The 15,159-nt window shown below is 43.8% G+C and overlaps 1 protein-coding gene across 1 annotated transcript in view; it reads left to right on the plus strand.

Moving 5' to 3' along the window:
- The first annotated feature begins 6,950 nt into the window (after window positions 1-6,950).
- The window catches only part of HS6ST1 (heparan sulfate 6-O-sulfotransferase 1), a 182,605-nt gene continuing 174,396 nt past the window's right edge, over window positions 6,951-15,159 (plus strand). The window contains exon 1 of the mRNA XM_032193119.1: window positions 6,951-7,575. Coding sequence (XP_032049010.1) covers window positions 7,058-7,575 — 518 coding nt within the window. The 5' untranslated portion in view covers window positions 6,951-7,057. The remainder of the gene's footprint in view (window positions 7,576-15,159) is intronic.

Raw genomic sequence — 15,159 nt, forward strand, 5'->3', positions numbered from 1 at the left:
CCACTGCCGGGGCGTGCTGGCACCCGTGTGCATGGCCGGCAGCGCTGCAGGGAGGCTGCTCCTGCTCATCTCTTGGTTCTCAGCCACACAGCTCCTGCTGCACAGAGGCAGCTGTTGTGCAACTTCTTCCCATTTCTTTCTTTTCCCGCTGAGATAATTTTGTGGTAGTGCTCTGAATATTACAAAAGGAAGATTTTTATTTTTTTATTATTCCTGCACTTTTTTTTTTCCACAATAAGCGATTTTTGAGCCAGCAGCTTTTATTTGTTCAGAAAGTATTCAGACTTTTTTTTTTTTTTTGCCAAGTCTACAGCTCTACAACTCTTTGCCATGTTGTGTGTAGGAGAAGCAAAATTGAAAGAGCTAATTCTGTGGACACAAAGCAGTGGCAGTGATTATCCACAACTTGTCTTTCCCTTCCCTTCCCTTCCCTTCCCTTCCCTTCCCTTCCCTTCCCTTCCCTTCCCTTCCCTTCCCTTCCCTTCCCTTCCCTTCCCTTCCCTTCCCTTCCCTTCCCTTCCCTTCCCTTCCCTTCCCTTCCCTTCCCTTCCCTTCCCTTCCCTTCCCTTCCCTTCCCTTCCCTTCCCTTCCCCTCTTTCTCTCTCTCTCTCTTTTTTCTCTTTTTCTCTTTCTCTCTCTCTTTCTTTCTCTCTCTCTTTCTCTCTTAATCCATTAAGCAGTGTACTTCAAATTCCTTACAACCTTCACGTTGTTGACTTCATCTAGAAGCCTTCAAAGCTGAATTGTACACATTTCCAGTTTAACTGCACATATGTAAGCATATGATTGCTACAGAGCCAGCTTATTGTATAGCTTTCAGTTTACTTACTTCAATATATAGCTTCTTTACCTGAGGCTTACAGGGGAAAGTGGTTAGTTACTTTTGTGCATCTCTCTCAGTTCTCATGAACTTTAGCATCCCATCTTTGTGTGTTCACCAATAATGTTACAACATCAGCAGGGAAGAATGAATGCCTGTTCTAATTAGTTATTTCCCTGGAGGATCATACAGAGAGATCAAGTCAAAATCCCATAAGCACGTTTGTTTTAGAATTGCAATTTCCAGACTGAGTTGTCAGTTTTTTGATCAAGATCAAGGAACTGACGGGATAAAACATTAAGAAACAGTGTATGTGTTCACAGGCCATTTATATGTCAGAGACAAGTCTATTCCTAATACATGGCAGCTTTTAATGAAGAGAGGGGAAAAAAGTATTTCCAATAATCTTTAGGTTGTTACGCCACACAGAAAAAAAAAAATAAAAAATAAAAATCTGCATGCCAGTAAGCTTGGCCAAGAGCCGATCTTAAGCTTCGGTTCACTGCAGAAGGCTCTTAAGCCATTCATACAGAACTAACTCCAGCACCATTTTCTGACCGTCTAGACACCTGCTCTGTCTGTAGTTAGTCAACATGCAGAAATTTTGCTGGCTGCACTGACTTCCTTCCACGATGAGGGACCACCTTCTTAGTCTTTCTAGATATGTGAGATTAATACCCGTACCAGAAATCAAAAGTTTGTGTCCCATTCGTGCTTTGAGGGTTTCACAGTGCAAGGCTGAAATGGTTATACTTTCTCTCTGCTAACAGGCATGTCACAGTGGACAGCTGCTGTATTAGAGAGAGTCTGGGGGAAGTTAAATCTTGTAGAAATCAACCTCCCCTTACATTTATTTAATCCCCGTATACAAATGGGTAATAATGCTAATAATATGCCACCAACAAATAAGCTTATCGTTTCCGTCCATCCCAGACCTCATCATCTTGCAGCTGTTGTGATGCAAGTAGGAAAAAAAAGAGTTTGAATAAGGAGCAGCTGACATCTTGTGCCTTCTTTATGAGTCAACAAACTCCTCCCTTCGATGGATTAATACCCTAGAAACTATATACGCTTCAGCTGCAGTCCCAGTTCTAAAATGCAGATTTGATCTCTGTCACTGCTGAAGTTAGACTTCCCTGCATTTAGGTTAGCCACTAGGGGCTTCAGTATTCAAATTTCTGCCGATGTTTCTGAGACTGTCTTTGGTCTCTTGCAAACAGGAAACCTTTCCAGTGGCCCTACAGAAGTAGTGCAAGAGCCTGGAATCAAAACGAGATTTGCCTGGTCTGGTAGAGTTTGGCATCATTCAGTATCTGCTCCCTGACTGAAACGGAACAGCGCTGCACTCCAGGAGCAGTGATCACTGGCTGTAAGAGCTCGGTGGTGCACTGGCTAACCTGTGGTGCTAGCACCCAAGCTATACATCCTTTTCACCAGTGCTTCCAGTATGTTATGGGTTTATGACTAGGAGTGCAAACATCACAGGAAAATGGTGCGTGAGCACTGCCACTGCAAATATGTATGGCTGGGAACGACTTCTGATGCTGCTAACAGCAGTGGATGAGGAAAATAAGTTTATGAACCCCTTTTCTACACTTTATGAAACCCTGTTCTACACTTTGCTATAGGTCTAAGTATTGGTATTACAGGCCAACTGCTAAATCCTGTGACTCCTCACTATTCACTTGGTTTGTGTTACAAGCATATCCCCAAGGCAAATGAGAGAATGGTATGCCCACTTTTCCTAATCAGCCAAAGGAGCAGGGGAAAAGTAATCCAGATTGGAATGAACAAGGTAAATGATTTGCTTTAACCTACTTGGGGGAACAGGGAGCTTTTCCTCAGGAAACAAAATTAATATACTCTTTTTTTTTCCATAATATTTAGTAGTAGAACTATTTAGGTGCTTTTACTGAGGTATTTTTTAGGATTTGCAAGTGTTTAAGAGGATTATTTCTGCTTTGGTTAGCTGTGTTATACTAGTTTGCAGTAAACTACAGGAACTTCAGTGGCAAGAAGCCTTTAGACTCGCCCTGCCTAATAAAGCTAGTATTTATTTATTAGGCTCTGAGATAAGTACTTCATTGAGGTTTTGGTGGCAGAAGCGGTATGTGGTTTACACATTTCCTACTCCTGTTTTCTCATGGGTGGTTTTGTGTAATAAGCTGTCCACTCTCACTATATCTAGGTTTGTCTTCACTTCATTATTAATTCAGATGTTGCTCTTCATCTGATTTCTAGCTGCAAACACATAAACCTCAAGCTCAGGTATGCATTAGTAATTTACCCCAGAGCAGACCTGTCCCATCCTACAGGTCTAAGTGCTAAGCACAGATATGGCTTGCTCTCACTGCCAGTAACAGTGTGGATGCAGGCTAAGCTGTCTGAAGGCTCAGTCCCTGCATTCTGCAATTACTTGGAAAGAGCAGGAGGGGACAGGCTGCCGTGCTGGGACCCAGAGCAAGGCCTTCAGGACTCCCAGGTGAATACACGGTACTGCACCTTGCTGTAAGCCTTGCTGTAAGGCTTTGCATTGGCTCTCCTTGCTCCAAGTCAAACCAAAATTACTACTTAACAGCTTCCTTGCAGGGAAAGCATAGCCCCCATGGGATATAAAGCAAAATATTACATTAGATCTGAAGCTAAAGATTCGGGCATCCAGTGGACAGCAGCAAGCAATAAAACACTTTTCAACTGCTATGCAAAACTTGTGTATATTTTGTGTTGTTATCTGTAAGAAGATCTCTAATCTTTGTATCTCACTCCTAGCAGAATCTTACCATGAATAAGTCATGAGTGGCAGCTTAGCTGTCTAGGTTGCTTTTGACTGGGAAAATGGTTGAATATAGACCAACTTTAGGTGACATAACTAGCATAAGCCTGACTTCAGTTTGACTTCTTCTAAAGTGTAAGTTGAAAGTTAATACCTCCACAGATCCGGACTATTGTGAGGAAATGTACAAAAACAATAGACCTTTCCAATGTACCTGAAGGGACTCGGAAATGTGAAAATCACTGAGAATCAGTGGAATTTATAGTCCTGTATCAGTTGGACTCCTCTGAAAAAGCCAGACACAGTCTTTGAATTTGCTTGTATTAGGAGAGATTCTGCTCTTTCTGACAGATCGGGAATGGAAATTTGCTAGATATCTCAGTTTTACGTTAGTGTAAATGAGTAATTTGAGACATTGCTAAAACTGGTCTTCTGTCTAGCGTTAAGCACAGAATAAAGGAAGCCATGCTGAAAAACAAGGTAAAACACATGGAGTCCATGCTGAGGTTTAATCTCCAAGCACTTAAGATGTGATTTACTTTTCCAGCCACTCCAAAATCCAACTTGCATCAGTTCAGATTGAAATGGGACATGACCTTCAGTTGTCGATGCCAGGGTTACCTCAGGCTTTTGCACGATTTTTAAACAGATGGCTTGTGAGTGTTAAATGTGTGTCTAATATAACCTTTGTGCTGGCCATGAAGGTGACATAAAATTTTATGAATTCTGAGATGGAGCATCACTATCTGAGGCTTGCTTGAGGAACAAGGGACGTTTGGCAGGCTGCAGTAAGAGAATTTCCATGTGACTTAACAGGGGCTGTACAAACAGGGAAGAGACGCAGTGGATCCCAGCGTACAGTTGAATGACTGAAAGTTAAGCCATTAAACAGATGGGGGCAGGATTTATGACAGGAATGGACTGCAAAACTTATTTGTCCAACCTACAGTGCAAAGGATCAGACAGACACCAAAAGGTCGAAGAACTTTTTCAGTGGGCTAAGGGGGGATTTCTGTTTGCGTTTGCCTAGAAGGATGCAGAGAGATGAAATCTGAAATGTGTCTCCCCTGCTCATGGTTTAGAGATAACAATACAAACTTTTTTTTTTTTTTCCCCTCCAAAACACTTTCATTCTACATAAACATTTAGTTTTTAGGTGTCTCAGTGATTGCAGATTGTCACTCTCACTGCCTCACAGGAAACAGAGGTCTGCTCCTGGAGCTAGTCAGACTTACCATGATGAATCCCAGATGAGACACAGGAAAGCCTGGTGAGGTCTGGCCTACGAGAGAAAGATTGATCTTGTGATGAGCAGTAATGGCTAAACGCATGGTCTAGTTAAATTCAGAGAATAAGCAGGCAGAGGTGACAGTAACAACATGACTTTATTATTTTGATTTCCCATCTCTTTCCCCCGTTTGAAGTGGAAGGGCTAGAGGAAGAGTAAATCTTGCTATTTTAACTCTGCTCGGATCTTCCCATTTTTAAGAAAAATTCTGGTCTAAATTAGCATGGATGCAGCACTTGATGTATAATTCCCTGTGTAGCAAAGAACTACTTTGTCACTGTTTTCAGTGGAATTTTACCTTAAGTAAAAATAAGGATTGATTTAAGTATTTGCTTAAGTGATCATCTTAGGCGAGTCATACCAGTAAGCAGCTTTGAAATACCAGCATTTCTGCCACGCAGAATTAGCAAGGGAGGATTCCACAGCATTTTGGTAAAAATGAAAGCGTTGGTCCCAGAGCTTTGGTTTAGCAGCATCTCCTAGGCAGGATGCCTTGTACTTCTTGTGTGTGGGCGCTTATCAGAAAGACGCATGCCTTCCCACCACTTCCACTGTGTTGGCTGTTCCACACTGCTGGGTGGAAGGTGCTGCAGCAAAGAAAACTGTGTCTCTGTATTTTCCATTGTGGTACATTTATCTTTTATAGCCCATATTGGACATTTCTAAGTATTTGTCTGTTTACAACCATAGGCAAATACATTGCAATACTAAAATCTGGACTGCTTTTTTGTACTGCGGTGTATAGCCCAAATGTATACAAATCTCACATATATATATGCCTGTATTTCCCAAATCAAAATATAAATTTCAAGCCTTTAAACTGAGTTCATACTAGGCTGCTGGATGTTGCTGAACTTTGTGTATAAGAATGACATCATTGTTTCTGGAGTTAGTAGCCTACATGAAAAGAAGCGAATCAGAAGCAGACTTTTAAGAGGGAAATATCAAACAAAAAAATGGTATGAGCACAATATATGATGCTTTTGGGTGCTATAAACATTTTATCGTTACTTGTTTGGGAAGAACTGCATAACTCACTGGGGCTCCACAACTCGTGAGTAATGCAGCCATCTCAAAATCTAGCAGATTTATCAGTCACGGTGTTCAAATGAAAATCTGGGATCTCATTTCCTCCTAAGCCCTTAAAATCTGACACAGTGCTTAACAATGGCTCATCTACACACACGCTGTCTTACACTCCTTGCAAAACACAACTTGAATTAAAAAGCGTTATCTGCTGGGATTTTTTTAAGGGTGGGTGCTAAAAATCGAGGCAGAACTTCTATCTTAGAGTACTGGAAACAACTGTCACCTACAGAAGCAGGTAGGGGGGATGCAGCATTTTAGCTGGAGATTTTGCTAGAAGTTAGCACTTGCTCCTGTTATTAACTCTACACGGACTCCTGCCTAGGTGGTGGCTGTCACCTCACTCCCCCCTCACGCAGGGCAATGCCGCAAGCAAGGGCTGCACCTGGCAGCTGCCGGGCAGCGCTTTGCTTAATCGCACTGCGAGCGAGCCCCGTGGCAGCGTCCCCGCGGGGTGCGAGGCCGCCCGGCCGCTCAGCCCGGGGCACCGCGCTGACAAACTTCTCCGCACCGACCCCGTGAGGGGAGCCGTGAGGGGAGCGGGGGCCGGGCGGGCGCGGGCGGAGCCGCGGGCGGCGGCGGGCGCTGTGCATGCCGGGCGCGGGCAGGAAGCGATCGCTGCCGGCCGAGCCGAGCCGGGCCGGGCCGGGCCCCAGCGCAGCCGGCAGCGGGGGCGGGCTCGGGCTCGGGCTCGGGCGGGCTCTGCCGCGCCGGGGCCGCCGGGGCCGGGGCGCAGCGGCGGGATGGGGCTGGCTTCCTGAGGCGGGGGGCGGGGAGGGGGCTGGTTCTGCGCTCCGGTCCCTCTCCGCCCCCTCCCGCCCCTCCGCCCGAGTTCGCCGCTCTGCCGCGGCCCCTGCGCAGCGGCTGGCTGCGGGCTGCGGGCTGCCCCTGCCCCGCTGCCGGGGCGGGCGGGGACGGTGAGGAGCCGAGCCCAGGAGAGGAGAGGCGGGGAGCGGCCGGCCGCCCCCGGGGAGGCTCCGCTGCGGGGCGCAGGGGGGAGGCGGCTGGCACAGGCGCCCGGCTCCGCCGCCCGCCCCCCCGGCACCGCCGCCGTCTGCTGAGCGCCGGCAGCCCTGGGAGATGGTGACACATGAAGCGTGCGGGGAGGACCATGGTTGAGAGGACCAGCAAGTTCTTGGTGATCGTGGCCGTGTCGGTGTGCTTCATGCTCATCCTGTACCAGTACGTGGGGCCGGGGCTGAGCCTGGGGTCGCCCAGCGGCCGCTCCTACGCGGAGGAGCCGGACCTGTTCCCCACGCCGGACCCGCACTACGTGAAGAAGTACTACTTCCCCGTGCGGGAGCTGGAGCGGGAGCTCGCCTTCGACATGAAGGGCGAGGACGTGATCGTCTTCCTGCACATCCAGAAGACGGGCGGCACCACCTTCGGCCGCCACCTGGTGCAGAACGTGCGCCTGGAGGTGCCCTGCGACTGCCGGCCCGGCCAGAAGAAGTGCACCTGCTACCGCCCCAACCGCAGGGAGACCTGGCTCTTCTCCCGCTTCTCCACGGGCTGGAGCTGCGGGCTGCACGCCGACTGGACCGAGCTCACCAACTGCGTGCCCGGCGTGCTGGACCGCCGCGAGAGCGCCGCTGCCAAGACGCCCAGGTACCGGGCCCCGAGGCCACCTCGCCTCACCTGCCCTGCCCTGCCCTGCCCTGCTCTCCTCTACCTGTGCCCGGCACCTTCCCTCCGCCATCCCGGCTGCTCTGCCCTCAGCCCGTGCCCTGCACCGGGTCCCCGCAGAGCCCTTGGCCAACATACATCTTGGTGCCGCTTACGCTCATTTCTCGACACCTGGTTTTCATCGCTCGCTGCCTTTTAGCACCCGCTGCGCCATGTCCTAGCCTTTGTAATCTCCTTTGCCCTGACCTGCGTGCCCCTTTCCTCCACCTGAAGCTGCTGTGGTGCAGCTGAGGTGCACGCCGGTCTCACAGTCCTCACACACACATGCACCTAATCTGCCTGATGGGTTTTTGTGCATCACAGAAACAAACCCTAAACACCCATTCCTATGTTCCTCCCTGTAAATTTTGGTGAGAGACCTGCTGTAGGGAAAGAAGATACTTGTACCTATTCCCTGTGTCCCCTTATCTGTGCAGCAGGCGAGTGGGAGAGCTGTCCTGAAGCACCCACCAGTGCCTCCCTGTTGGACACGCACTATGTTCCTGCCTTCTTATCCTATTATTTCTCTACCTTGGTCTCCTCATACGTGATGAGCTTCAGAGGAATTTTCTGTTTGAAGTACGCTGATAAAGACAGCGGCTTATATTAAAATTGCCAAAGATTATGTTCTTATAACTCGGGGTACCTTTGTGCCTTTCACTGCAGGAGGTGTTGTTTTGCTTTTTTGTTGCTGTTTTTAAATTGATCACTTTCTTAACACCACACACGCCTTCCTTAACTTGTCTGTGTTTTTATCATGGCACTTTTATCCTGTTTGCCTTGAGGTTCCATTCTTAAATGTATCTAAAATCTTATCCTAACATTTGCTTATGCCATATGCTGTATTTATATGTGTGTTGTTAGTACCACACATAATCCCTTTACTGAAAAGTGACCTTTAAGAAAGTGTCTTTTAGCATCATAGCTGTGTTTTCTCTGCATTTTTGAAGCTATTTTTAATCATTTTTCTTTCATTGGAGCTGTGGTGCTCAATTGCTGGGGTCTTTATTGTCTCTGTCATGATTGCTGCTGCTTTCAACCCGTTTTGGTGTTAGTCATCCAAGTACTATACTCAGACTGCTGTCATGCTGCCTGACCCAGGAGCAGCAAGCTGAAGCATATATCTAAAGGGCTGAGCCTAATTTAGGCTTTGTTTTGGTCTCTTATTTTATTAACAAAGTGCTTGAAAACACTTCTAAGGAAAGTACCCTGAGCCTGTCTGATTACTGTTGAACTAGTGCTGTGAGGAAAAATGCTCAAAGTTCAAATCTCATGTAAAAAAAGAAACAAAAAAAAAATACCCATTTTGTGAACCTTGGCACTTAGCTAGCAAACCATTAACCTTTTATAAAGACCTGTATAGTGTTATAGATTGTCTCAAAGCCTTGTGTGCTTCCCTTGGTAACTTTGTACTCAGACCTGCTCTGTGTTCAGTATTTAACTGTGTCATCCTGTTTAGCAGTTGTGGTGTGGTGTTTGTGTTTTTTTTTGTATAGGTACCTGAGAAGAGGGCACTTCAGGTTGTGAAGTAACAATTAAATTCCTTACTGCAACTCTGGGAAATCGAAACCCAGAAGCAAATGCTTGTAAATAAGATTTTCTTTGCCATTTGTTTTTGGAACGTCAGGAGCTGTAGCCTTCATAACTGTCTTATTTCTGGATATGCAGGAAATATAATGATTCCTGTGCTGTTCCCTTATGTCCCTGCATATCCAGAAATAGCTCTGCTTAATGTTGTCTCTTTACTTCCCTTTAATCTATATTAGGACTTCATTTTCAGCAGTATAACAGCTATGATGTGGAAGTTTTAGATAATCTAAGGTTATCACCTTGGTTTGTTAAACAAAAAAGCCACATTTTACTGTTGACTGTCTACTGGGGTTGGTTTTGGTGCAATGAACAGCTGCTAGCTGTTTTAATAATAGTGTTCTTAGGATACTGCAGTCCGGTTCAGTGACCACCTTCTGCAAAAAAAAATTTCATTTCTAAGAAAATTGAGACTATGAGACAGGCAGTGCTTGCGTAAAATAGTCTGATGGATTTTCTTTGTCAGAAAACACTTAGTCTTGTATTATGTCCCCTGAACTAAGAGCAGTGCAACTTTATGCATTGTGAACACTGTGTGTCTTATGGTGAAACAGGACTTCTTACATTTTAAGGCAAATGTTAGAGAGGCTACTGTTGTATAATGGAACTGAGATACGAAAATCTCTCACTCCTTCCCCCTCCCTCCCCCCCCAACCCCCCCAAAAAAAAAAGCATCAAACAACCGTTCTGTCAGGGTTTACAGAGATGCTAATGTTACTCTGCTTTTTGGAATATGGGCTTCAAATTCACCTTTTAAATCTGATGCACTGGCATCTGCATTTGCTGCTTAATGCTAAGTTTAAACCTTTGTTCTTCCAACTATATGTTTATCCCCAAAAACAAAACAGCTGACTTGTGACTGCAAATAAATCTGCCTTCTTGTGAGTGTTGGAAAGCATGAAGGTCATTCAGTATTGCCCACATGTACAAATCATGAGCTTAAAGCTGTTAACTTTGTAAGGAATGCAGTTTTATCACTGCACAGTGCCCTGTTGCACTACATTCCATAACCTGTGCATGGTACATAAATTTACAATGCAATTGCTCTTTTTATTGTTCTGCTGCTCTGTGTTAGACTTAATGATTAGGAGCCCTAGATTGCCAAAGACTGCATTTTTTTCTTTCTTTCTTTTGGATTAATAGAGTATACAGCCAGGGATGGGTGTTTTAGCTCTAACGGGTCAGCACGCTTTAAAAAAATATATTATTGTGTCATTTCCCTAGCACCACCAGTGCCTTTTCCTGTTTTGTATTCAAAAGACTTCTAGACAAGCTCTTCTTGAAGCAAATGTTATGTTTTATGCACAGCCAGTAAAAGAAAGAGATTGATTTGTTTGGTGGCTGTAAAACTTGGGACTCTGAGGAACTCTGAAGCTGGCTATGTGCATCAGTGAATTTGGCTGCAGTTCTCTTCATGGTTTTAGTTAAGGGCAAATTCCAGGATTTTGGGAATGGAGTCCTATTCATTCCTTGTACTGCTAGGCCTAAATAACTGCTGGAGAAAATTTTTTTTTTTTTTTTTAAAAAAAAAAAAAAAAGCAGATATACTAAGATACGTACTTTGACTCATCACAGTGATATTTAAGAAAGCAGAGGCTAAGCGTTTTCTTTGAACTGCTCCTTTAAATTTGTCTCAACACGGGCACCTTAAAATTGCAAGAGATACAATCTCTTCAGTTGATTCTGAAAAAAAGCCAAACTTTTCTGTCAGCTCAGTTCTTTAATTTGACTTCCAGAGCTAGCGAAATCTGTGAAGTGATCCATTGCTAACTTGTCCATCTCTGCTGTTAAAGGACTGAATGAAAGCCCCCAGAACAGTTGGAAAGGTTCCTTAGCCCCTGGAGGAAATGTGATTCAGCGCCCATTTGGCTGCATCCTTCTTTGTGCTCCCAGCACAGGAGCAGAGCTTGGTGGTCTGAAGTTGTCCTTGTAGGACGCTTCATGCGTGAGCTTGACTCTAATGTAGCTGTGCTGTAGGAACAATAAAACGTAAATTATGTTTAAGGAATTCAATGTGCATCTTCTCACACCTCTCCTCAAAGGGGGGGAAAAAAAAGGCTTTGTTGCTTGCTGTCCTACTGCTTTCTTCTGCCTCATGAAAACAAGATCGTCTCAGTTGGCGTCTTTCAGAAGACACGGTATTCTTGTAAGGCATACAGCTCTTTTAAAAATACATGTGATGCAAGCTGCCTGTTGCTGTGGAGAGCCCGTGTACTTGACAGGGTGTTGGAAGGGCATTGCTGGCTCTGCTCGTCCCGCTCACGCGCATGCGCTGCCTTCTGTTAGGCTCTGGTTCAAGCGCCAGGTGGATTTCATAATTTTTTTTAAAAAAAGAAACTTATTAATATAATAGCTTAGTCTTGGCTGTGTACGTGTTTCTGTGCAAGTCTATCAGAAGTTTGCATGTGGAGTGTAGTCTATGGACAAGAAAATTGACAGAACTATTTCTTTGTGACTTTTTTTAAGAGCATGAGTGTGCTTGTAATTTTAGTATTATCTATCCAGATTTCAGATGCTTTAGAAACAAGAAAATTGTAATCAAAATACTTTTATTTAAAAGATCTATGACAGGTTATAAAACCTGCTTTAAACAGATCAGTCCAATTTTTAGAATCTATTTACAGCTTGTGTTTTGGTTTGTTGGTTGTGGTGTTTTTTTTAAAGAAACAATTAACAGGGCTCAGCAGTTCGTTAGCTTGTTTTTTTTTTCTGAAGTGTGAACTTTCACAGCTTCCAACCACATATCTGTCCCTTTGCTGGGATCTGTTCTTGATGAGGTTTTTATTATATGTGTGCTTAGGAGCTTCAGAGACACGTTGTCAAGAGACCAACTGTTTGAGAATGAAAGGCTTTACCAAATCACTTTTATAATATTAGCACTTCTTAAAGCTCAGGCTTATCATTCTTTGCGAAGCTATGTGTGCTGGGGGTTGTAAAATACCTGTCTGCAGATTGCAAGGGGTGTCCTTCCCTACACACTAGTTTGTCTCAACCTAATTTTTCTTACACTGATGCTTCCAAGCAATCTGTAAACCTGTCTTCAGTAGCCTGATTTTTCCCTTAAATCCTTAGCATGTGGAATACTTTAAAGTCAGCTGGTCTGATACAAAACACCACATCTCTTGAACCTGGTTATGTTCACCCAGAAAGCTAGCCAAACAATTCTGAAGCAACAGATAGTTTTGTGGTAAAAGTCTTTAAATTTGACATCGTAACTAAAAGTAGCTGAAAGTTGAAACTCCACAAATAGCTGCCTAAGCTTCAGGTAAGTGTGAGACTTCTTGCTAATGTATTATATCAGGTTTAGTTCTTTTTTTTTTTTTTTTTTTTTTTTTTTTCCATTCTGTTGGCAAAGCAGGAGGATGTGATATTAGGTATGTCCATGCTTGAGTGTATATGTCTATTTTCCTGATTGTGCATACCTATTTGCATTTAGCTATATTTCACTGCTCTTTAAAGAAATCCGGTCATGATACAGTAATTTTGTTTTCCTGCTTTAGAAGTTTGCAGATATATTTTGCCTTTTTACTTTTATCCTTTCCCACTTAGAATAGTCTACATTTTTATTTTCTGAGTAAAGAATCTTTCTTTTTTTTTTTTTTTTTTTTTTTTTTTCCCCAAGTAATAATTCAGAAACAAATACTCTAAAAGAGCTGGCTTGAAATTAATGACTGAATTGGATGGTGTATGTTAGACTAATGTACACTCCCATTGTCTTAAAGGAGTGGTCTATTGTAAATGCACAACTGATGCATTTCATCACACTCATTCACGCGACTTTTTTGAGGCTGGTTACTTAAAAATTACAGTCTGTGACATTGACCACAATGTTTCCCACACAAAGTGATGCCAGAAGTTTTCAAGGCTCTGCTGAACAGTCCTGTTTTGTGAGTTTGAAATGCCAGATAGAGGGCCCGTTCTTTATCACTCTTTGAGCAATTTTAGTGCATGTGTTTCTCTTCCAAACTAACGTGATCTTGAGCAATGGCACCCTAGGATCTCTGTTGCATGTTGGGAAAAAAAAAAAAAAACTGATTTAAGAAAACTGGAGTTCATTAGTACTGTAGGGGTTTTAGGTGAAAAATAATGTATGATTTGCAAGTATGTGAATTTGATGAGACCTGATAGAACAGCTGCATGCTTGCTAGTGTGGCTTGGAGGGCATGTTTGGATATGTACATTGAGGCCTCTCCCCAGCAGGCAATCGGTGAAAGCCTTAAGTTGGATATTAGGATGTGAACTGGTAGAGGTCATACTATCTCTTAAGAGAACACTGCTAGAGCAGATTATAACTTGGAGATTATTACAATACTGCCTTCCCTCTGGGCCATCTGTTCCTTCTAGGAAGGAGGAAGAGATTAGCTTCCTCTTGTGGCATCTTTCATCGATTTGCGGGGTTAGATTCCTAATGGGTTTGTTCAGCATTCAGCAGAAGCTTTTGGCTGCGTGCTGTAGAAACTGGAGGAGTGTAACTTGGTATCTCTTTTCCAGAAAATATTTCAGGATTTGCAGGCCCAGGATTGTAGGAAAGAACTTTTTTATGAGTTTATTTCAGAGCTGAAATTGGTGTTGTGCCCTGAGTCATGTTTGTAAGCAAGGCCCACACTTCCTGTTCTTGTCAGAGTCCACGCGTTCCTACCCGGAGTGTTAGTCACAACAGTGACGTGCTGAGACAGCTGGAAAATCATGATAAAGATTAGTCAAAGGGTTTGTGGCTAGTTACTTTGACCTGGAAGTTAAAAGGAATGCACCTGAACTGAATTTCATGTAGAAATAGCTGGCTTATGGGATGTACCACAGGCTGTGCCTCCTTACTGTACGTCACCGTGGACAATTGCCTTCAGTCAGTCACAGAACCAGGATCACTGTTTCGGCTTGTTGCACAAGGTCTGATTTTAAACTGCTGGTTATTTGCCACTAACTTTAACCAAGTATGTGATAGTAATGCTCAAAATAATGTTTGGTAGTGAACTCTTGGGCTTCTATTTGCTTTAGAAAAGGAAAGTGGCGTGGTCTAACTCCATAAAGCTTCTCTTAGTTTATGCTTGTATTTCTAGGAAGAAAACAGATACAGTTCTTCTATTACTGACTGAAATTGTATATGTCAAGCAAAAATACAGCATGGTATTTAATTCCTAATAATCACAAATGTGATAGTTGCTGATATTTGTATTTAGACTTGCTTGATGTGATTGGAAGGGAAGGATGCTTAAACATCAGAAGAAGTTATTATCTTCCTCAGCAAAGATGGTGGTAGGCTGTATGGAGCATGGGAGGAACACAGAGCTGAGGGAGCCAATTACAAATTCTCTTGTTTCTGAAACGGTGGGTGAACCTTAAAACAGCAACAACAAAAAATCTCTACTTTTTCTAATGGAATTAATGAGGAAGTCTTAATCACTAGTACAGATTCACAGTGACGCAGTCTCTCTAAGAGCTGTTTGATGAATTCTTGTTCACCCCTCTGCTGTTTACATAACAGAATACTCTGCTGAAAGTCCAGTCTGAGAATCCATCTGAAGAGTCCTTCGCAGCTTATTACCATAAAGATGCCAAGAGTCTTAAATACTTCTGTAGTGTAGCATATCAAGTTTCAGACCTGAAGAGGATGCTTCAGTTAGTCTTGGGTGTTACTGCCAAAGGAGGAGCTATTTACCAGTGCGTGGCTCTTAAGAGTGGGAGATTCTCAACTAGAACAAGTGTTTTCAGGAGAGACCCATGCTGAGAGAGGATGTCAGGCAAAAAGTAGCCTTTTTATGGTTTTGTTGTTTCTACTTGTATGAAATTATGTGCATGTTCTCCTTTCTGTGCTTCACCTCAAATATGTGGTATGTTACACTGAATGCTGCTTGATCCCTACAAACTGCTGAGTAGAGCTAAGGATATGCAATGTTCTGGGGCATCAACATTCCACTGATGCATCCAGACAGGGCTTGAAAA

Source organism: Aythya fuligula, chromosome 9 (genome assembly GCF_009819795.1).
Source record: "Aythya fuligula isolate bAytFul2 chromosome 9, bAytFul2.pri, whole genome shotgun sequence".
Classification (NCBI taxonomy): domain Eukaryota; kingdom Metazoa; phylum Chordata; class Aves; order Anseriformes; family Anatidae; genus Aythya; species Aythya fuligula.